This window comes from Xyrauchen texanus, chromosome 5 (genome assembly GCF_025860055.1).
Source record: "Xyrauchen texanus isolate HMW12.3.18 chromosome 5, RBS_HiC_50CHRs, whole genome shotgun sequence".
Classification (NCBI taxonomy): domain Eukaryota; kingdom Metazoa; phylum Chordata; class Actinopteri; order Cypriniformes; family Catostomidae; genus Xyrauchen; species Xyrauchen texanus.
Window position 1 is genome coordinate 38,268,641 of NC_068280.1, and position 24,846 is coordinate 38,293,486.

General features: G+C 40.6%; 1 protein-coding gene across 6 annotated transcripts in view; it reads right to left on the bottom strand.

Annotated features, from left to right (window-relative positions):
* Window positions 1–10,008: 10,008 nt before the first annotated feature.
* micu3a (mitochondrial calcium uptake family, member 3a) overlaps window positions 10,009–24,846 on the bottom strand; it is a 54,704-nt gene continuing 39,866 nt past the window's right edge. For 3 of the 6 annotated variants that reach the window (XM_052127577.1, XM_052127574.1, XM_052127572.1), the window contains 4 exons: window positions 16,070–16,178; window positions 15,008–15,165; window positions 13,901–13,965; window positions 10,009–12,946 (listed from right to left, as the gene is read on the bottom strand). In XM_052127577.1, the coding sequence (XP_051983537.1) occupies window positions 12,940–12,946; window positions 13,901–13,965; window positions 15,008–15,165; window positions 16,070–16,178 (339 nt within the window). In that variant the 3' untranslated portion in view covers window positions 10,009–12,939. Of the gene's footprint in view, window positions 12,947–13,896; window positions 13,966–15,007; window positions 15,166–16,069; window positions 16,179–24,846 lie in introns of those variants that run through there. The other 3 variants (XM_052127576.1, XM_052127573.1, XM_052127571.1) reach the window with 1 other exon arrangement.

The following is a 24,846-nucleotide window of genomic DNA, read 5'->3' on the forward strand; positions in this document are numbered from 1 at the left end:
CTCTGCTTCTCAGACTAGATCTGCAAGATATGCGCAAATGCGGGCAGATAAACAAAACATTCCATGGCTGACTGTGGTAGCGGAGGCTGCAAAGTTATGCTACAAGGTCAAAAGGCTGGTGAGGGCTAAATGGGCGGCGAGACAGCTTCTTCCAATATTTTCAGAGCTCTTGGAAAACGTTTTGGTCACCTGGAAGGCTAAACTACAGTGGCCTAAAGAAGACCTAAAGAAGACGCATGCAAATAGAAAAAAACGCATGCAAATAGAAAAAAACGCATGCAAATAAAAAAACACCCGCAAATTAAGAAAACATCTTCATCAGTTTCACAACACACGTGTGCTCCAAATACAACACAACCAAATACAGAAACGCGCTGCAAAAGCTCACAACACAACCAAATACAGAAATGCGCTGCAAAAGTTCACAACACAACCAAATACAGAAACGCGCTGCAAAAGTTCACAACACAACCAAATACAGAAACGCGCTGCAAGTAACACAGACCACAACGGAAATGTTTCCGGGGGAACCAAATAAGTGACGAACCCGGCTGGGACGTGCTTACAGCAAAGAACTGATATTGACAAGAAGTGAGAGCCTATATTTTTTGTTATAAATAAACTATAAGAGAAGGTCTTTTCCACATGCCCACCATGGAGCCTTTAGTGGCAGTTCACCTGAACCCCAGGTGCATGACAGCTATGAATCCAAAGCAGACTGTTTCCAGCCAAGCATGACAGAGTGCGCTAACTCTCTCAGTAAGGGCTTTGAACTCTGTCTTCATGCTGACCGCATACCAAGCAGAGCTGCAAGATGAGGTGTCTGCCATACCAGGTCAGGTACAATTGGATGAGATGTGTCGTCACAGGGCTCTCTCTCTGTCTTCAGAGATATGATGTCCAAGCTTTAACAAGGCCATGGCCATAATGGTCATTAAAGGTGCAGTATGTAAGACTCAGAAACCCTTGTTATTAATGACACTTGTGGCCATTAAGTGAACTGCAGCCAGCTAGCTGTTGCTCGTGTTCGCGCACACGCTCCATAGGGACGCGAGCATCGACCAAAACAATGGCGTAACATACAAAGAGGCTGAACGTGATTTACCAGCATCATGTTAACAGATGAGATAGCGTAATTAAATTACACAGTTATGATTGTTTTACTACAAACTTTGAGACTGCATATTATATTTGACTCTCCAAAGCTGGAACAAGGCTTAAACAAAGTGTGGATACAGGTCTGACTATGTGAGATTGTAGTTTGAAGTAATCACTTTTCTTTGCATGATACATTGACTGCATTTATATGACAGGCTATTTTTCATTTTTATTAGGATCCCCATTAGCGGCCAATTTAATGGCAGCTAATCTTCCTGGGGTCCTCTTTAAAATATTCACACTGTAAAATTATACAAAGCAATAACAACACAAATAACAATCAAAAAGAATTCAAACATTGCAATTACATACAAAATATTACCAAGTGCAATAACATGACAATTTCCAGCTTTCACGAGGTCATTTGCAGCAATTCCTGGGTTACCCTCCTCTTAAATTTATATTTGTTCTGAATTCTGCGTGATGAGACAGAGAGTCGATTCCAAATAGATATTGCTCTATAAAGTGATGTGCGTTTCAGAAAATTTGTCTTGGGAAGCGAAAGTTTTATGTCACCGCCCAATGCCTGCCTGGTGGCATATAGGTCTATTTCCTACAAAAACAATCTGCTCAGAGAGAAACTGTGGTTGTTTCATAAAAACTTTCCACAATATTAAATATTAAAAGCTTTCCACAATATTAAAATTAGTCGTAGTTTAATTTTATCTTCAACTGTGAGCCAAGAAAGGCATTTATGCATCAGGACCACGTTAGTGTCAAGAGAGCACTGGAGGACAGTCCTTGCTGCCCTATTTTGTGCCACCTGAAGCTTGCGAAGGTCTTTTTGTGATGCAGATGACCATATAATTGGACAGTTTTCTAAATGGCACAAAACAAGAGACTGAACAACCTGTTTAGCAATAGACATAGGAATATATGACATACATTTTCTGGACATTGCAATACCATTCCCCAAATGAATGCAATTCATTTGAATCTCATATTCAACACCATGAACATATATCGGTGTTAGCTAGCTAGCCAGCTTTATCAATGGCAGTTAGCTAAATTTGGTGGATGATGTCAGTAGCTGCAATAGACTGTACATTATAAATATGTTGAGACAATTCAGTATAGATGTGATTCCATCACAACTGTCATTTTGATATATTGATGCACTATTGTTTTATAATAATAGATTGTATATATTTTCTGTATAACCAAGTTGAATTATCTTGAGCATTCATTTAATGTGTTATTGTAGTTTACCTTACTGAATAATTACAGATTAACATTGACATTAACCTGACATTTAGAGAAGATTGTTGAAATTATTTGAAAGTTATGAAGCAAGGTAGCTTGCAATTCGTCAGCGTTAGCAGGCAAGATCATGTTAGCTAACATTACACAGATCAATCCTTATGGCACTATATTTCACATGCTTTGCAGTTATGTAAGCCTACCTGTCCAATAAGAAGAATGCCAATTCAGGGTCGGTTTTGATCCCCAAAACCGAACTAAGGTCCCTCCAGGAATCAAATACCCTGCCGATGTTCACCCTAGTTTTCGCTCGACCACGATCACGTTTCCACTTAGCCAGACTGGATTAAGTAGATAAATGTTGTTTTACATATTGCACCTTTAAAGAGAGAGTATGATGGCTTAACCTGGCAAATCATTCTGACAGTGAGAAGGAGGCCTTTTGGATGCACCTGTTGTTTCAGAGGGGATATTTGGTTCAGCTTTGACATGGATGCAAAGATGTGTGAGAAGAAGAAGAGGGATGATGAAGTTTTGCAGCTCTATCTACCCAGAAAGACACAGACTGCACCCCCCACCACCACCACCTCGGTAGACTTACGCACAAGTCACGGCTTGTCCAACTCCTTGACCATGAGTGCAGCGGGTCAGAGTGGAGCCCCAGTGCAAAAGCATGCTTGGACACGAGAAAGAACTTTGCACCTGCTACAGTTCAGATGGATCACCCCAAGAGAGCGAGGAGGAAGAAGAAGGTAGCCTATTGGATCTTTCCTCTGGGAAGGGAGCAGTGTGTTCATGCATGCACATTGTAGAGCCCAGTCTTGTTTACAGTTCAGCCACTAGATGGCACCAGAATGCTACATATGAACAATTTGGTGAGCATGTACAAAGTCCTGCTGTGTATTGAGAATGATACAATTAGGGTAAAGACAGCAGTTTGCTGCCCACCCCCTGCAATTCAGAAGGATAATTCACTCTCAGGTCCTGGAGGGCTTCAGCTCATGTTTTACAAGAGGAAATTTACTCCTTGCTGAACAAGAAAGCAATAATAGTGATTCCACCCAAACAAAGCCATAGTGGCTTTTAAAAAAAAATCTTATTTAAAAGAACCTTGTTCCAAAGAAAGGAACTCTGGTGCTCCATCCCATATTAAATCTATGTGCTCTAAACAAATGTTTAAGGAGGTATAAATTCAGAATGCTCACTCATTCAACACTCCTGAAATTGGGGCACCCAGGTGATTGGTTCAAGTTCATGGATATTTTCACGTAAGAATATATCCACCCCACTGGAAATTCCAGAGGTTTGTATGCCAAGGAGTGAAGTACAAATATTTAGTCCATCCTTTCGGCTTGACTCTCAGCCCAAGAATCTTTGTCAAGTGTATGGAAACAGATCTGACAAGGCATTCATTTCACTAAAGACAATTGGCTGGTGATGGCTCAGTTGGAGCGCATAGCGAGAGAGCACACAGTAATGCTTAAAACATCTGCAAAATCTGTGTATAAGATTAAACACCGAAAAGAGTGTCTTAATACCCTCACAGTCAATTATGTATCTGGGGCTGTCACTGGACTGTGAAATTCACAGCACAACTGTCAGAAGAGATAGTGATGAAATTTACACAATATCTGGTTGAGTTTCAAAGGGGAAACAACAGACCCATTACGTCACTCTCAGTGGAGAGTGAGGGTGACATTGCTAGCGGTGGTGGCGTTGCATCAGTGGAGACACCAATAATTTTTGGTTCAAGGGATGCACATGGGTGTTGTTCAGGCCAGTAAAGTCATAAAGGCAGATGCGTTACTGTCTCATGAGGGCAGAATGATAAGTGGGAGATAGGATCGCCATCTGAACAATCACCATATAAACTGGAAATGCTGGCGGCTTTCCTAACTCTGAAGCATTTTCTCCCCTTATTGAAAGGGCACCATGTTCTCATGAGAATGGACAACACTGTGGCATATATAAAATGACAAGGAGGTCTCAGGTCGATATTTCTGCTCATGTTGGCATGCAAACTGATTCTGTAGGGCAATGCTCACTTCACTTTTCTAATGAATCTGGGTGCAAATTTGCTGTCGATGTGCAATCGTCTTTACTGGGTATGGAGACAGAACTAATACGTGGTCAAGTAGATTTGGAGCCAATTTGGCAGAGCAATGGTGGATCTGTTCGAGTCTCAGGAGAATCCCTCTGTTCTTATCCCTAAAGGATCAGTCGCACCACTGGGAATAGGTGTGTTGGTGCATGTATAGCCTTGCACTCTCCTTTAAGCATTTCCTCCAATAGCGTTGATATCTCCAACTCTCTCCAGAGTGAAAGAGAAGTTTCACAAAGTTTTGGCTGGTGGAGATCATGCATATGCAATACGAACACCCATGGCCTCTTCTGCTATGAAGAGATCTATGAAGAGTGCCTGGGACTGTGCATGGGCTTGGCCTGTGAGTGGTTAAATTTAAACACAGCAGGGTAACCCAACAAACCGCTAAACATTGTCTTCTAGATCCCTTTATGAATGTAAATGTGGCGTGTTCTAGCGCTTGAACATGAGGTTCCCTTTGAATGTTCAGTGGCATTCATACTATCTTTACAAGATAAAGGGAAGGCATTCACAACCATAATTGTTTCTGGGTGCTATATTCCTTAGCATGCCACTTGAAAGGTGTGTGTCACGCTCTCCCTGTCTCAAAACCGATTTTTTCCTCATTGTATTTAGCAATAGTGCTTGATGCTATTTCAGTGTCTCCATTCAAGCCACTGGACAAAGTTGATTTAAAAATATTGTCGTTCAAGGCAGCATTATTGCGTTGGCTTCAGCTTAACACATCAGTGAAATTCATTCACTTTCTGTACATTCCGTGTGTATGAAATTTGTGTTAGGGGATGCAGGGGTTATATTACGACCTAACCCCGCATTCATGCCCAAAGTTGTTAAGTTCATTGAGCAGCAAAGGTTGAATGCATTATGCCCTGTGCGTGGTCTGCATATTTACAAAGAATAGACTGAAAAGTTCAGGGTGAGTGATCAGCTATCTTGAGCGAAACTATGCATGGGAAAGCTGATCACCATACAATGGTTATCACACTGGAAAAGAAGAATCTCCTTGGCATATTCCAGGAAATACTCTTATGGCCCAAAATGGTTTGCATGCAACATTCAACAAGGGGAATGTCTACATTGTGGATTCTCTTCAGAGGGGTTACGATACAGGATATTTGTGAAGCAGTGAGCTGGTCTTTCCCACACACATTTGCAAGGTTTTATAAATTAGATATTAAAGAAACTTTAGCACATGCTATAAAAAGAGGTATAAATTATCTATTTTATAAATCTATGAAAGATGCTATGACCTAATGAAGCCTTGCTTGCTAAAATCACATAACTTAGCCAGTTTGACCACTGTGGATCACCTCTTAACACCTTACTTATAGCATATGCATAAATCATCTCGGGTTTCTTAACTGTAACCCCTGTTCCCTGATAAAAGCGGAACGAGATGCTGTGCTGATTTAGCGCTTTGGGAACAACTTTAGGTGTGACCAGCTGTGAATATGTGTGCAACACGTCAATGAAATTGACTAGAATTTATAGCCTATGCTGATGACATCATTGGATGCACCTGCAGCAGGGCTATAAATAGATGCGTCACAGGTGCATTGTCAGGTATTTTGTCTGAAGAGCAGTCCTGGGGCATCCCAGTGCAGCAATGAAGCGCAGCATCTCGTTACGCTTTTATCAGGGAACCAGGGTTACAGTTAAGTAACCCGAGACGTTCCCTGGCAAAAAGCTACACTTTGATGCTGGGAATGAGAATACCCATGCTGCCGCACTGTGGATGTCCAGACCCCTCATGGTTGTGTAGTTGTGCTCACAAGAGCGCGAGAGGTCTAAGACATGAGCTTGTGATCTTGACTCAAGGACATAAGAGCCCGGAGTGGCATGAACATCCAAAATAAAAAATCTTATGAATGTGTGCGGAGAGGACCAGCCTGCCGCATAACAAACATGCTGCAGAGGGACACCTCTAGCCAAAGCTTTAGAGGAGGCGATCCGTCTGGTAGAGTGAGCCCTGATACCTACTGGCGAAGCTTGACTGTGCGCCTCGTATGCCAGGGCAATAGTGTCCCTCACCCAATGCGACATAGTCTGCTTGGTGGCGGCTGCCTCCCTGTTGCGGCCCCCATGACAAACGAATAGTTTCCCTGACTTACGCCACTGGCTTGTGCGGTGGACATAAGTCTGAAGGGCACGGACTGGACAAAGTCCGTGAAGTCTTTCCTGCTCCGGCGTTGTAAACCTAGCAGGAGGTCTCAGTTGCATGGCTCCATGAGCGAAGTGACCGAGTAGAGGATTTCTCCCCAACGGCACCCCGTCAATCAAGGTGTGGCAAGCTGATAGAGCAGCCACGTAAACTCTGAGAGTTGCGGGGCATGGGCCAGCTGATCAGTTTCCTGCAGAAAGTCAGAACCGAAGCAATCTGGCAGTTAACTGGATCTGCATTATGTGCACTGCACCATCTTTCAAAGACACCCCATTTATTTGCGTAACTTCTTCTAGTAGAGGGAGCCCTAGCACTCAGAATGTCTCGATATCTTCAGGTGAAAGCACAGTGTCCCTCAGTTGGTACCCTTCAGGGGCCCCACATAGAAAGGGTACGAAGCGCACGGCGTGTAACACTTATCTGCCTCAGGGAACTGGCCCTTGGATTAAATCCCCTGGATTTGAGCCACAACTGAAATGGTCTCATGTGCAGAAGGCCCAAAGGGATCACCGAGGACGCAGATGCCATGAGACCTAGTATTCGTTGATACTGACGAACAGTACAACATTGGCCTAGCCTGACTTTGCTCAGGGTGTTCTGAATGGACACGATTCGAGCGGGAGACAATTGTGCCCACATCATGATCGAATTCCATACAACGCCCAGATAGGTAATTTCCTGAGTGGGAGAGAAAATGCTCTTTTTGACGTTGAGTCTCAGACCCAGAGAAACCAAATGAGCTAAGACGATATCCCTGTGCTGAACTGCCAGTTTTTTTGACTGTGCTAGTATCAGCCAGTCGTCTATGTATTTCAGAATGCGGATGCCGTGGAGTCGCAAAGGAACCAGTGCTGCATCCAAGCATTTGTATGGACATGAATGTGCGGGGTGATAGGGCTAGGCTGAATGGAAGAACCCGATATTGGAAAGCTTCGCCCCCGAAAGCGAACCTCAGGAACTTCCTGTGTTGTGACAGAATTTCTATATGAAAATATGCCTCCATGAGATCGATCGTGACCAACCAATCTCAATGTTGGATTTGAGACACGACCGTCTTGACAGTTAGCATCTTGAACTTGAACACCCTGATTGAGCGATTCAAGCCTCGAAGGTCTAAAATTGGACGCAACCCCTTACCCTACTTGGGAACCAGGAATTATCTGCTGTAGTAACCTGACTCTTTCTCTGGAAGGGGAACATTTTCTATGGCCCCTTTGACCAAGAGATTTTGCAGTTCTTTCCACAGTAGACATGCTTGTTCCGGTTTCACGGTAGTGGAGACCATGTCGTTGAAATGCGGAGGACTGCGATCAAACTGAATTCTGTAGCCTTTTTCTTCAGTTCTTAGAACCCACATAGAAACACCTTGCAGTAGCTTCCACGCTGCCAGGTTCTCTGAGATGGGTATCAATTTTGACACTTTCTGTTGAGGGGTTGTCGAGTGTTCCATGTCTTGGACTAAAGCAGGAAGCAACGGAACACCCAACATTTTGCTGGAAACCTCTAAATCCACCAGAGGTGGCGGGAATGGAGAGGTTTCCTGGGGGTATCGGGAAGGTACAGGTGAATGCTTCATGCGCCCCGACCCGAGGGGGGTTACCCCCACAAGGCTGGGTTTTTTGTTCTTAGAAATTACTGCCCTGAGGTCTTGCTTTGGGGGCTGCTAAGGGCAACGAGCCAGCCCCCCGTCTCTACAAGGGGGAGCACGACTTGCCATGCTTTGTTTTTGAGCCTCCCTTCTAGAAGGACCGGGGCGGGACTGGGTGGCCGAGGGCCCCTCCCCCTGAGTGCGGCGAGGAAAGAATTGCCCGAAGGCTTCCTCGTGACTCTTTGCCTCCTGGAACCTGGTGATAACTACATTCATAGCGTCACCAAATAAGCCAGAAGGCAAAACCGGGACATCTAGAAGGACAACTTTGTCCTTGTCTCCGATGCCTGACAGGTTGAGCCATAATTGTCTCCCCGTGCCGACTAAAGCAGACATAGACTGGCCAATGGCGCGAGCTGTCTGCTTGGTCACGCGGAGAGACAGATCCATGGCTCGACGAAGCTCAGAGAAAGCCTCTTCGTCGACCGTGGTGCCCACACTCAGGTCCTTAACAGATCAGCCTGGTATGCCTGTAACACTACCATAGTGTGCAGGGCAGCACCAGCTTGACCTGCTGCCTGATAAGCCTTCCCCACAAGCGTGGAGGTGGTCCTGCACGGCTTTGTGGAGAGAGTGGGTCTCTTTAGTGATGATGCTGAACCAGGCGAGAAGTGTCTCTTCTACCGGCGGCATCACTGAATACCCCCGTGCCTCAGCACCCAAGATAGTCGAATATGTCGACATAGAGGGCATGAAGACACGGGAAGTATAAGGTTTCCTCCATGAAAGAGAGAGCTCATCATGGAGGTCATCAAAGAAAGGGACTGATATAGCATTCCCTTCCTTTTTTTTTTTTTGGCCACCAGACAGAAATATGTCTTCTAGTTTGGAGTGTTTGGGGGTCTCTTGTTCATGTGGCCAGTCTAACTGTAGTCTGGCCACAGCCCGAGTAACCACCTCGAGTAATTCCTCAGCCGCTTTATTATTGTGTGTGGAATGTTCAGAGGTTCAGCGTCCCCCTTGTGAACCGAAGAGGCGCCGATGCGTTTTTCAGGCTGACGAGAAGGATCAGCTGGATCTGGGGAGAGAGCGAGCGATAGGGACGGACCTGTCTCTCGCTCCTCAGCCAGATCTATGTGAGAGCCCCATGATGAAAAAGTGGGCACTGGCTCTTGGAAGTAAGCGAGACGAGTGTGAAGCATTTTGACTGTAAACAGATCGCAATGCTCGCACCCGCCCTGCCCCAACGCAAGAGCAGCATGCTCTTTACCCAAACACACAAGACAAAACTGGTGTGTGGTGGTGTTTATCAGGGAACAGGGGTTACAGTTAAGTAACTCGATACGTTCTACACATAAATAACTAATATTGCTATTATATTCTTGCTTTTTAGCCAGAGGGGAACTGGCCCCCACAGTGAGCCTGGTTTCCCCAAAGTTATTTTTCTCCATTAACACACATCTTATGGAGTTTTGTGTTGCTTGCCACAGTCGCCTTCAGCTTGCTCACTGGGAGTCTAATTACAAATATTATATACACAATTTTCAATCACATTTTATTAAAACGCACAATAACTCTAAAGCCACATATGCATGTAGCGACTTTATCGCTTAATGTCGCTAGTCTATGTACTATGAAGTCACCAGAGGGCATTTCTACTGCTGTCATTCTAACGTTATTAGTGGACTGCACGTCTGGCCATGTCTTTTGAAAATATGATCACAGATGAGATGTACTGTTGGTAAAACTACAATTTATTTATAATTTGACAATGAATTCGTTTTCTTGTCCCTAAAATGCACATTCTGCAGGGGAGTTTTATATGAACTGAAGCTGTTCTCATTGCATCGTATCATTAATACAAGATGAATGATCTATTAATGTATGAATCAAACTCACTCAGACTGCCAACAGTTTCTTTACCATGCTTCATTTTGTATTATATCCATGTATGTTGTTACAAACAAATCATAGAACAGTAAAATCTCTCACAGAAACATCACAACGCTGCTCTGTCTAGTCTGCACTCAACGCCATTATTTCAAAGGAGACGGATGACATTACCTCCACTGAACACCCTCTTCCCTAGTATTTGTTGTCGCTCATAAGAGTCGCTCATCGTTGGCATAAAGTCGCCCGCTCTCATTGAAAATTAATGAGATGAGGTCTCTTTGTTGTGTGTACGGGCTTAAGACATTACAGATATTACAGCTTCATTTACTGTTAAAGTATAATTTTTGGTAAAGCTGCTTTGAAAAGATGTGTGTTGAGAAAAGCGCTATACAAATAAAAATTACTTGACTATGACATCAATGAGCACAACATTTCTACATTTCTCCCTTTGTGTTAAGAAAAAGAAAAAAGTAATATGGGGTTATAACAACAGGTGTGGGTAAACAATGACTGAATTTTCAACCACTTTTAAACCACTTAATTGCACAACTTTCAAGAGTTTCAAGTCTTTATTTTTCAAGACCGTAAGGTTAAGTTATAAGGTTATTCTCTCAAGTTTAAATTATATAACACAGTGTGCATAAACTGTGCTGGTATGTGCCATAGATTGTGCAAAAAATATCTAACAAGATTTGTGCAAAGACATTTCATAGGTGAACCAAAATAAATTATGTGTGAGATAAATAATATCATATTAAGATTAAAGTTAAAGAACATGATTACACTGAGCACTTTATTAGGAACACAATACTAATACTGGTAGGGCCTCCCTTTGCTCTCAAAACAGCCTCAATTCTTCATGGCATGGATTCCACAAGATGTTGGAAACATTCCTTTAAGATTATGGTCCATGTTGACATGATTGCATCTCACAATTTCTGTAGATTTGTCAGCTGCACATTCATGCTGCGAATCTCCCGTTCTATCACATCCCAAATGTGTTCTATTGGATTCAGAACTGCTGACTGGAAATGCAACTGAAGAACTGTGAACTCATTGTCATGTCCATGAAACCAGTTTGAGATAACATTTGCTTTGTGACATGGTGTATTATCATGCAGGAAAGGTAAGCGCAGCGTAGTTCTAGCGGGAAGAATAGCAGCCATACATCTTCGGACCATTAGCTGGGTAATTCCTAGCCAATCACATGTAAGCCATTGCATTATAAGTCTGCTCACAATCTATCACATTGCTGTTTCAGTGTGCTAACATGGCAACCTCCACCACCACCAGTTGAGACTGCACGGGGGTATACTCCTCGCCCCTGCCTCCTATCTCCGGCAGGATATGACGGTTCCGAGAACAACTACTTCGGACCGCCTGATGGGGCCTAGGCCAAAGAGAGACATTACTTTTCTGTATTATATTCATCATATAAATGTCATCTTAAATTTAGGTCAAGTCTGCGAGTCTTCCTGATAGAAGTAGCCATTATAAGATGGATAAATTGTGGCCATTAAGGGATGCACATGGTCAGCAAAAATACTCAATTCCCACACCAATATTCCCCACATCATAACACCACCGCCACCAGCCTGGACTGTTTACACAAGGCAGGTTGGGTCCATGGATTCATGATGTTGGTGCCAAATTCTGACCCTACGATCTGTGTGCCTCAGCAGATATTGAGATTCATCAGTCAAGGCTGCTTTTTCCAGTCTTCAAATGTCCAGTTTTGGTGAGCCTGCGCCCACTGCAGCCTCAGCTCTCTGTTCTTGACTGACAGAAGGAGAACCCAACGTAGTCTTCTGCTGTTGTAGCCCATAAACCTCAAGGTTCAACGTGTTGTGCATTTTGAGATTCTATTCTGCTCACTACAATTGTACAGAATTACAGTAGCCTTTCTGTCAGCTCGAACCAGTCTGGCCATTCTCGTTTAACTTCCGTCTGATGACTGGATGTTTTTTGTTTTTGGGATGTTTTGAGACTATTGTTCATGAAAATCCCATTAGAACAGTAGTTACAGAAAAACTCACTTCCAGCCTGTGTGCCACCAGCAATCATGCCATGGTTGAAATCACTAAGAAACAATTTTTTCCCTATTCTGATGGTTGATGTGAATATTAACTGAAGCTCCAGACCCATATCTGCATGATTTTATGCATTGCACTGCTGCCAGACGATTGGGTGATTAGATAATCGCATGAATAAGTAGGTGTACAGGTGTTCCTAATAAAGTGATAAATGAGTTAATATTACACATAGCCCGCTAACAAACCCAAACACCATCAATTATCTCCATTTATACACAGTATAATTCAGTACATTAAAATATTGGTAAGTAGCAAAGTAAAAATTATGATTCTTTGTATTTAGTATTATAATATAAGATACAAAGCATAAATAATAATGGAAATATAATGATTAAAAGATTAGTAAAAAGTAACTTAACTTATATATTTATCTAAAAAAATGCATGAATGCTACCCTTTCTAGGCATCTACAGTATGTGTGACTTTAAAACACAAAATGTATGAATTTGAACTAGATAAACAATTCAGTTACAAGGCAGAGGTTACTCCAGGCACATGCAAACAAGATTATATGAGATTACAGAAGCACTACAATTCGTAGAGTTCAACCAAGCAGGGCTATGCTGGTACAGAACATGCAGTGCATAGCGCTGATTGCAGGGACACAGTTTCACCAGGTTTCCAGATCAGAAGAGGATGAGAAGAGGAAGAGGTAGATCAATGGAACCTCTAGCAAAATGCCTTCTCTCTACGTTTCCAGCAGACAAATCTGTTTCTTTGTGAGAAAATCCAGGTCCCTCATTCACCTGGTGCAAAGGGAAATAGAGAGGAGCTGATTATAACCTTTTTTCCAAGTAGTATATCCACTCACTGAGTATTACATCAGTGGCACCTGCAGCACGGCTGTATGCACCGTGCATACCATGAGCACTCCGACTAATCTGAGGAACTGTTTTTTTCTCTGAATATTTCAGCTATAATTACGTTCTGTTGGCTGTTTAAAAATCAGAACTAATGATGCCCGCTTCAAGAATAAATCATACTTTTGAGTCGGTTATTCTCAATGAATTGACTAAATGTGCTAGCAAAACGGTCTGCATCAATTCACGATTCAGTCCAATTAGTTCGGACCGCTCTCTCACTGAATCATTTGGAGCGGCTTCACACTCAGCAACAGCATCAGGATACTTAAGAACAGTTATGCTTGTCTTAGAGTCACCAGAATTGAATGCTTTGCTGTTATTTTTGCAAAAAAAAAAATATAATAAAATAAATAAATAAATAAATTCTACCCCTTGAGAAAATATAGGGTATACTTGATATAGGGTAAACTTAGGATACATTTATTAATCAGATTTCCCTTGCGTACCCTCAGATGAAATCCTGCAGGCACCCATATATAAAACCATTTAAATGAACAGATATGATGAAAAATACATACAAGATTTTCCATTATAAGCATAGACAGTATCATATATAGGATTACATTTTTGAAAACTTTCTCATAACACAGATCTTTAAAATGACGAAATCTTTCTTAAATCTCTCTCGATTACGAAGTCGAAGTTCTATAATGCAAGTTCTATTTCAGTCACTGATCGACTACAACATCAATTTATATCTTGTAAACTTGAAAAACAGTATATGTCCATGATTAGGGTAGCAGTGGGAGTTATTATACGGAAAGTATTTATAGCTTTAGCATATTACTCTATTGGATCTAGAGGGAGAGACACAGAGAAAGGGAACCCATGGTTACTTATCTGCCAGCCAGTTCCTTCTTCAGACATGACCTAAAGGAAGTAAAACGCTCTACAGTCTTGTAACCCTGCATGTAGTGAGAACAGGAGAGAGAAAGAGAAAGAATGGATTTGTGCATGAAAAGAACAGCGAAAGAGACAAAAACAAAACCCATGCAACATCACAAATCTTCAAAGAGAATCTTACATACAGTAAACAATGAATTTCATATTTTACCTGATTGTGATGATGACATTTACATTTACATTTATGCATTTGGCAGACGCTTTTATCCAAAGCGACTTACAGAGCTCTTATTACAGGGGCAATCCCCCCAGAGCAACCTGGAGTTAAGTGCCTTGCTCAAGGACACAATGGTGGTGGCTGTGGGGATCGAACCAGCATCCTTCTGATTACCAGATTACCAGTCATGTATGCATTTTTTGTTGTTAGGTAATATGTATGCTAGTGTGTTCCTAAAAGATGGCAAATTTCACTTTTAGCAGATATACACATTTAGAACTCACAGTCTTTTTTATCTTCCAGGAAAAGAGACCCAAAATATTGATTACTAATCTGGAAAGGGTTGATGACAACCCTTCAGGGAGCTAATAGATTACTGAGACATACTCAGCACTAGGTGGCACTGGAGTTGCAGTGATATTGTCGTGACACTGCCCAGTCCTCAATGAAATCACTTGATGAGCACAGCTTTTTTTTTACTATGTTGACCTATTTAATTTTGAAACAGTTGAGGTGGGACAAATTTAAGCCAATATGCTTTATTATATGTCACAGTCATGAACTTTGATCTGCTAAAGTACTTAATAATCAGTTGCTTTTGGTACTAGGGAGAGGGACATTATCATTCTAGAGCCTTTAAATGGACAAAAATCGTGTGTAGTGCAAGATTAGTAATCAATATTTTGGGTCTCTTTTCCTGGAAGATAAAAAAGACTGTGAGTTCTAAATGTGTGTATCTGCTAAAAGTGAAATTTGCCATCTTTTAGGAACACACTAGCATACATATTACCTAACAACAAAAAATTCTGTCATAATTACAGTACGTAGCAGAGAACCGTCTTTATGTATTTAAGAAATGAATACAAAATGTTGTAATTGTTTCTCACCCTGCCTCCACGGTGAAGCCGGTCCTTCATGATACCGATGAACTCTTTGTAACTAAGCTGATCATCATGATCCACATCAAAGATCTTAAAGATGGTGTTAACCAGGTGACGGGTCAGCTTTAGGCCTGTGGCGACATACACCGCCCGTGCAAACTCATCTGAAAAGTGGGGAAAATATTAACCAAAGATCATATAGCTAATCTAATCTGATTTGCAAAACTGTAGGGTTATTTCTAGTATATTTTGAGCATTTTATACATGTACACCGATGTGCCAAAACATTATGACCACTCAAAGGTGAAGTGAATAACATTGATCATCTCCTAACAAGGGCACATGTCAAGGTCTGGGTAGATTAGATGGTGAGTAAACAATCAGTTCTCATAGCCAATGTGTTAAATGCAAGAGAAATGGGCAGGATTAAAGACCTGAGCAACTTTTACAAGGACCGAATTGTTATGGCCAGACGACTGGATCAGAGCATCTCTGAAATGGCAAGGCTTGTGGGGTGCTCCCAGTCAGCAGTGATGTGCACCTACTGACAGTGGTCCGAAGATTGAAAAACCACAAACCGGCTAATGAGTGTTGGGCGCCCAAAGCTAATCAATCCACAAATGTGGATGTCAATTTGACACATGCCACCAAACTAAACATCGTTGCAGACCAGGTATACCCCTTCATGGCAATGGTATTCTCTGATGGCAGTGGCCTCTTTCAGCAGGTAAATGCGCCCTACCACACTGCACACATTGTTTGAGAATGATTTGAGGAACATAATGAGGAGTTCAAGGTGTTGCCCTGGCCTCCAAATCTCAATCCAACTGAGCATCTATGGGATGTGCTAGACCAACACAGAAGCTCCACCTAGCAACTTACAGGACTTGAAGGATCTTCTGCAAATGTCTTAGTGCCAGATACCTTAGGACACCTTCAGGGGTCTTGTAGAGCTCATGCCTCGGTGGGTCAGCGCTGTTTTGGCAGCACGCAGAGGACCAACAGCATATTAGGCAGGTGGTTTTAATGTTTTGGCTCATCTGTGTATTAGAGTAATAAACATTTCACCTTGTCCAATGGAACGGCAAGCAAAGTTGTACATCTGCATGGCAATGGCAAAGTCTTCAAGGTTATTGAGGAATTGAAAGAAAGACCTAAACTCATCAAAGGTGATGCCCTGTTAATTGAAAGGAAACATAAGCAAAAAAACTGAAATTAATTTATCTGAGACATCCAATCTAACAAACAGTGTTGCCATTAACTATTACTGATAGTACATTCCATTTCTAAGAAGATCTGTGAAAAATGGTATAATAAAAAATAAATGGGTTCCACAAACATAATACCCAATTTCCTTCTATTTCATTTCACATTCAAATATACTATATATTAAACAGGCAAATGCATAAAATAGTAAAATCAATACGTTGATATATGCAAAATGAAAACAGGCAGACACTGTGCAACTCATGCTCGTTAGCTGATGCACGTTTAGCTCTTCGTGCTCTGTCAAACAGATATGGTCACTTCATTGCATTCAAAAACACATGCAATGATGAAAGGCATGAGTCATTGTAAAGCACAGTCTCATAAACTTGTAAGCCTGTCTGAATGTGGAGAGGTGAAAACAAACAGCATGAGATCATAGACAGAAATTGAAGAGATAACTTAGCGGGAACTCAAGGTTTAACTCACAAAAGAACTCCACCAACTTCTCAAAGCAAGATCATCTGGTCTCAGGTCAGATTTTAAACCCTTTTACTGAGGGTGATAGATGTAATGACATATGGATAATGAGGCAGAAAATACCTCTACCAAACACAGAAAAAGGGGTTGCTTTTATATACATATATATACATTTATATTTATTACAGAAAACATCTTGTTGCAAATATATATCTTTAACTACATCTTGGCAAAAGGAAAATTAGTCATCCGTCTGCAGCACTGGTACACTTTGGTCAGAGTGGAAGAAATGAGATTAAAGCATTTACATGCCTGTATGAAGTGATTAAAATAGGAGAACTCCACATATCTTACTGAGATTATCATTATTCTATTATCTTAAATCGCAATAAAATAATCACAGTAGGCTATTATGTTTACATGAGCTTGATTTTAATCGCAGTATTGCCTTAATCACATTATAATTGCATTATGAGGGAGCTTGAGTACGTGGCCATTGTTCTAGTTACACATTAGGCTTAGCTGGGGATTAGTTAGGGTTAGGTTTAAGTTTAGGATTGATGTGGTGCATGTATAAGACAGGATTTTGTTTGATTGAGTTCACGACTTGGCACTTATGGTGGAAAACCATAAAACACCATAAATTAGAGTTTAGGGTCTATTCTGTGGGAATTCCAAAGGAGGGTAAAGTCATTCAAGCCAAATGTGCAAACTGTGTCTAAGGGGCCACAAAACCTGATACCCTCAACAACAACAGATCTTGGAAAGAAGACGGGGATAAAGGAGAGCAGTCAGGCATGGAGAAACCTACATCAGGTGACTCTCTAAGACTGCACGACGATCTGTATTCAAATACTAACTTGGCCCCAAGCATATACACATGCATATACACACTTATCCGAGATGCCCATAAACTAGGGATGCACCGAAATGAAAATTCTGGGCCGAAACCGAAACCGAAAATCCAGGATGCACTTGGCCGAAAACCGAAACCGACATTTTTACCTATTTAAAAAAAAAAAATGTTGTGTATAATTGTATTAATTTTATACTTTTTCATTAATTTCATGAATTTAATTAATCTGAATTGAAAAACTACAAACCAATAAAATAAATCACACTTTTATTGAAAGTAGCACACCAAAATTGGACAAAAAATATATTAAAACTATATTAAATATTATTCTTCTTTCAGTTCTGTAAAAATCTAATTTGACAGATTTTATTAACAATTATCCAAATAATGTAAAGTTTTAGAAAACTATTATATGCAAAACAACAGTCAAGTAATGAACTTAGCTAACATCTTTGAAAAAGTTTAAATATGCAACAGTAACTTTAATTAAAACAACAGGCAGAACACAGAATGGCAGAGGGCCTCTGTTCCACTGATCTATATATATCTATAATATATATATATATATATATATATATATATATATATATATATATATAGATCAGTGCTCTATTCTGTTTATGTAAACGTATGTACACTTTAAATGAAAATGATTGTGCAAAACAACAGTGCAAAACAGCAGTAATTGAACTAAATCCAACCTCAACTGTAAACGACTGATGTATCCTCAAGTGAAGAACAAGTGTAATGTAATTGCTATTCACATCATATTGGACCGCTTTCTATTTAACTACAAGTGACAGGTTTCTCTTCAAGAACAAAAGTTGCTAAACGTTCTGACAGTCTCTCCTGTCAGAAAGCTCATCAAGAACATGAGATGCTGCACTGAACAGTCTCTCACTCTCTGTGCTGCTGCTTGGGCAGATAAATACCTGTGCGCAATCCGCGCAAGCAATGGAAAGCCGTCTTTGTTTATGCGCCTGTAGTCAAGGGGATTGTCGCTTCTGGCGTAGTTCAGATAAATACGTCTCAAGTTGTGGTGTAGCTGCGCTAGTTGTGACATTTTCCTGTAGAATCTCTTGCTGTATTCTGTATATATATATATATATATATATATATATATATCTTGAAAGTTCTGCTGAATAAACACTGCAGATCGCAAATTTGATGTCCTTATCAGAAACTTTGAAGAATTTCCACACCGCTGACATGATCGGCCTTTGTTTGGTAGCGCTGTGATAAGGGCTAGATCGATCCAGAGTGAAATCTGAGCACTGAGGGGCGGGGCGAGGAGGTATATATTTTCGGCTCATATTTTCGGCCTTTTTTCTCTTTCGGCCGAAAACCGAAAGTGCCGAAAGTGCCATTTTCGGCCGAAAATTTTCGGCGGCCGAAATTTCGGTGCATCCCTACCATAAACCCACACAAATGCATTAATACAAATACTTAAGCTACTTGAAAATGTATTAATATCATACTATAGATAACAAAATATCAAACCATCTGCAAACAAACTATGTAGACCTTTTATCAGAACTAAGTTAATTTTGCAATTATTGCCATTTTTGCAATTATTTTTGCCCTATTCGTTCCAAGGTCATTTAAGTGGATGTTTGAAGTCAGTCCCCCACAAGTTCACAGAGGTTTCTTAGCAGCATAACCACATGTGTAGTTTATTACAATTAACTGGACATGTTCCACTAAGTTTGACAACCAGAATGTGTCAAAATCCAATTTGTCTAAATTTTTTACAGTATGGATCTGTTCCAAAATCTAGTGGGCTGCCTTGCTGCCGCCTACCTAAATAGGCAGCTGCCTTCTATGGCATCATCCAAACTGAAATAAAGTCTCACAAGAGACCGAATTGGAAAGCCCCTTCATAGGCAGCAAATCTGTGCATCATTCAAATAGCGCTTCTCATGTGCAACGCACAGAACACTCAGCTCAGAAATGATTAAATTGCTTGGAAAGTGTGTTTGTAGCTTTCTTTTATAGATTTATTGATATTCCACTTGATTTGTAATTTTGTTATCTAATGCAATGACATTCAAACATTTTTAAGTGTGGCTTACGTGTTCAAACACTTTTTGGGCCTCTATATATGAATGAAAACTCTACAGTTTATCACTGTAATCCACTCTCACAACAAGGTAATCTTGGCAAGTTGAAAGTAAATGGGAATTTACTTTCTTAAGCATATGTAAAAAGAGAAGGAAATAAAAAATTGGAAATAAAAAAAATGTCAGATCACTCTGGCAGGGACAAACCTCTGGTTTCTTCCAGTGTGTGATAAAAAAGGGACGACAGAGAGCACACAAGAGCTGTTTGAACAATGCAGTGGAACATGAACCTAAAGAACTTGTCCTGTATCTCATGTCAATTAACATTATCAATACCCCTGTTCAAATTTGAGGTAAAATCAACATTAACAAATAGCCAAGAAGTTAATGCATTTCATACCACATTAAAATTATTGTTCAACTAATTACAGTAGTTTACATATTGAATAATGACTTACAGTATCTGATGTACTGTAAAACTAATTATGGTTGTTGTTTGTATGCCATATTAAAATACAGTATATAAGCCATACAGTAAAATTACAGTAGTTGTTTGCATGCTGTATATTAAATTACAGTGTGCATGCAGTATTGTAGAACCTAACCACAGTAAGCACAGTTGTTTGTCATCAAAATTACTGTTAGTAAAGATGTTAATCTCTATTAGTAGCAATCATGCCATAATGCAACAATTCTGTTATTATATATAAGTGCAATATATAATATAATGTGAACAAAGACAATATACTTTATGTATAAGTTTTCATACTTTTCCCTATGTTTTAGATTCCATTTACACCTGGTATTAAAATGCATTTCAGGTGATCCGATCACAAGTGGTCAGCATGAAATACAGGTGTAAACTGGGTGCATAGCATATTGTGATCGCATAAAAAAAACAGCACATAGGAGGTAATCAAAAAATGCATTTGACCACATTGCATTTGAGGTACAAATGCTAATCCGTCCTGAATGTGTCCTCGACAGCAGTGACACCACTCTTCATCTGTCATTCAACAGCAGTGCTGAAATAAGTGTTCAAACTTACGGATACGAGCGGCTTTAAAATAAAATAACCATCGGATCTAAAAATTTGAAATAAACGCATACATACACAAGCTTGAGAATTCCATAGACATTCAGTCTGTCTGATATTAACATGCAGGGACACAGATAAAAAGCACACACATCTGAAGCTCATGTTAATATAGGTACTCCACTAAAACAATGGATAATTCTGCTCGGAATGTTGCATTTGTGCTTCGACTGAATTTGAAATGCATCTAGGAGAAACACTACACCCGTTGCATTCGCATTTTTTTGGTGTTTTATGACAGTAACACACTGACATAGTGATTAATGTATGTGACCATGATTTCTGAGACCCTCCCCTCGAAATCCAAGCACAAGTGGTAACAGGAGGTGCATTTAAGTGACCAGGTGCAAACAGCGATTGGTCACATGTGATCGGATCACCTGATACACATCTTAATACCAGATGTAAATGGGGTATCAGTTGTCAGGTTCTAGGTTAAAACAAGTTAAACAATTAAAGACCAGACAAAATAGCATCAGGCAACAAAGATCCACAAAATAACATAACATTTGCACCCAGATAATAGAATCAACTCAGTGACAGCCTGGGAGTGGCAGTTCTTTACTATACAAAGTGTGATTTTGACACTTGCTTCTTATATAACCATGGTACTATTAAGAAGGAAGGCTGTTTGCAGGATGTAAACATTAACTGGTATTAGCTTTGGAGAGTTGAGACCAGAGAGACTAAAAGATTAAACTGCAGTTTACATGCAAGTGTCACACACAGGGCTGGCCTGAAATTTGTGAAGCCCTATAGGTGAAATCATGAAAATGGGACCCACCGGTTTGAAATTAATCATAACTTTAAAGCCTCCATAGAACAGTAGAACATAGAACAGGCATTTCAAAAAGAAGAAGAGAGAAAGCACTAAAAAAACTAAGCACTCAGTAGAAGAAAAATAACGTGTCCAAGAACTTTTGTCCCAACATAAAGATGATAGGGTAAAATATACATGAATGTATAAGGGAACGTGTGTATTTAAGGTACTTTGACAGGTCAGCAAGCATCTTTACCCCGTTATGCTATAAGTAGCGCAAAACACCTTTCAGCTGGTCTGCCATCTCGAATGAGAAGAAGAACTTGACAAGTTCAATCGTAAACAACCATGAAATAACAATGACAAGCAAGCGAGGTCAATAGTGAGCAGATTGATAAAATAAAATGCATCTGTCTACAAGCTGCAGCAGCGATGACGAGGGTGTTGTTGATTTGCTGAACAAGAAAATAAATATTCAAGACACTTTTACAAACTATTGCAATTCATCTGCTTGTATCTGATTGTATCAATTGTCATACTCACCGTAAAAAACTGGCTTTGTCGGCGCATGGATATTCGGTCCAGGTGTGAATTGGCTTCATAGGAATCCACTGTTTCTATTCAAAATGTCAATCACGGCAAAAATGCACATCTGGTGTGCAAAGCCTTAACACTTTACAAAAAAGTTGTATTTGTTAACATAAGCAAATGCATTAGGTATTACGAACTAACAATAAGCAACATAATTTTACAGCATTTATTAATCTTGGTTATTGTTAGGCCTAATTTATAAAAATACAATTGTTTGTTCATTTTGATTCATATTACATTAACTAATGTTAACATATACAACTTTTTATAATAAAAACGAATTAGTATGTGTAGGAATTAACATTAAACAAGATTAAAAAGTGCTGTAAAAGTACTGTTCATTGTTAGTTCATGTTGACTAATATAATGATCTATTGTTGACAAATACAACCGTTTAGTAAAGTGTTACCCATTACATTATACAAATTAAGAAAATGCTATTTAAAATAGTTTTAGATAAATAAATTATGTCACAACACTGCTGATAATGGTTGAAAGTTCTTGTCAACCACACACAAAACTACGCGTAATAGTTTATTTACTGAAACAAAATCAACAAAATCAAAAAGTTGGCTAGAATATGCATGTGAAAAAGTTAAAATCAGGTAACTATATCAATGTGGAAAAAAAATATTGTATAAATAAAATGACATATTTTAAATAGGGCCTATTAAAAAAAAGAAGAAAAAATTATAATAAGATATATATATAAATAAACAAATATAAATATATGTAAAGTATAAACATACCTCTTAGAGGGCAAATATAAAAAATAAACAAATATAAATATTAGGGCTGTCAATCGATTAAAATTTTTAATCAAATTAATTACATGGTGTCCCGATTAATTAATAGTGATTAATAGCATTTAATCGCATATTCAAATATTTGCTGAGAAAGCCCCTCATTGAACAATAATTCAATATATAATGATGAAATAATTATACATAGTTATCTTTAAATATAAAACAAATTATATATAAAATATATTCAGATAATTAAAATGCATTACAGTCTTGTGGCAGAAGAGTTAATCATTGTATTCTAAAGCCGCTTTTTGTATTGTCTTATCAATATTGTTTACTACCATATTATTGAACATAAGTCAATCATTGGCATACAGTTCACAGCAATCCATTTCACAAGTGAATTTGTCAATCAGTTCGAGATTTATTATGAGGGCTTGTTTAAGGACCCATCAATGTACACCTGCATCAGACATGCTTTTTTAGCATCTCTGGTGTGTTGTGTTATAAACATAAAATTTTTAGGTGTCAAGTTAAATATAATTTAATACTTAGAACACATCTTGAAATCCTTTTGTTCAGATTTGCGCTCCATCAAGTGGTTTTGAATGCAAGAACTTAACGCATGTTTGTGTTGCCGCTGCTGGATGGTTGTTTTGTTCACTGTATAAACTGTGCGTTGCCACACAACTGAAATTTAAATTACTGCCCTCTGGAGTAAACAGGTGGTACTACAAGCTTGCATTTCTCAGGAATCTTCCTTATTACGGTCCAGGGGCATTGCGATTAATTGCGTACATTTTTTTAACAAGTTATTTTTACCTCTCCGGGAACCAGCACCTTATCGTGGTGGAGAGGTTTGTGTGCCCTTATGATCCTGAGGGCTGTGTTGTCTGGAGCCATGTGCTCCTGGTAGGGTCTCCCAAGGCAAAGTGGTCTCAGGTGAGGGGCCAGACTAAGAATGGTTCACAAAGACTCTATGGCAAAAACGGAAGGAGGAGGAGTTACCCGGCCCGGAGGAAGCCCGGGGCCCCCGTCTGGAGCCAGGCCCAGATGGAGGGCTCATCGGCGAGCGCCTGGTGGCCGGGCTTGTCACGGAGCCCGGCCGGGCACAGCCCGAAAAAGCGACGTGAAACCCTCCTCTACATCCCTTGGGCCCACCACCAATTGGAGAAACCGCAAGAGTCGGGTGCGCTGCCATATGGGTGGCAGTGAAGGCCGTGGGCCTCGACGGACCAGACCCGGGCAGCAAAGGCTAGCTCTGGGGACGTGGAATGTCACCTCACTGGGGGGGAAGGAGCCGGAACTGGTGAGGGAGGTGGAGCGTTACCAGTTGGATCTGGTGGGGCTTACATCAACGCACAGTTTTGGCTCTGGATCCGTACTCCTGGATAGGGGATGGACTCTATTCTTCTCTGGAGTTTTTCAGGGTGTGAGGTGAGGGGCGGGTGTGGGGATACTCACGAGCCCCCGGCTGAGCGCCACTATGTTGGAGTTTACCCCGGTGGACAAGAGGGTCGCCTCCCTACGCCTACGGGTTGTGTGGGGGAAAACTCTGACTGTTGTCTGTGCATATGCACCGAACAGCAGTTCAGAGTATTCGGCCTTCTTGGAGACCCTGAATGGAGTCCTGAATAGGGCCCCAGTAGGGGACTCCATAGTGATGCTGGGTGACTTCAACGCACACGTGGAAAATGACAGGGACACCTGGAAAGGCGTGATTGGGAGGAACGGCCTCCCCGATCTGAACTCAAGTGGATGTTTGTTATTAGATTTCTGTGCTAGTCATGGATTATCTATAACAAACACTATGTTCGAACATAAGGATGTTCATAAGTGTACGTGGTACAGAGTACGTGTAATCGTGTCGTCGGATCTGAGGCCATATGTTTTGGACACTCGGGTGAAGAGAGGGGCAGAGCTGTTAACCGATCACCATCTGGTGGTGAGTTGGGTTCGGGTGGTGGGGAAAGACTCTGGACAGACCTGGGAAGCCCAAGCGAGTAGTGCGGGTGAACTGGGAACGTTTGGAGGAGGTCCCTGTCCGTGA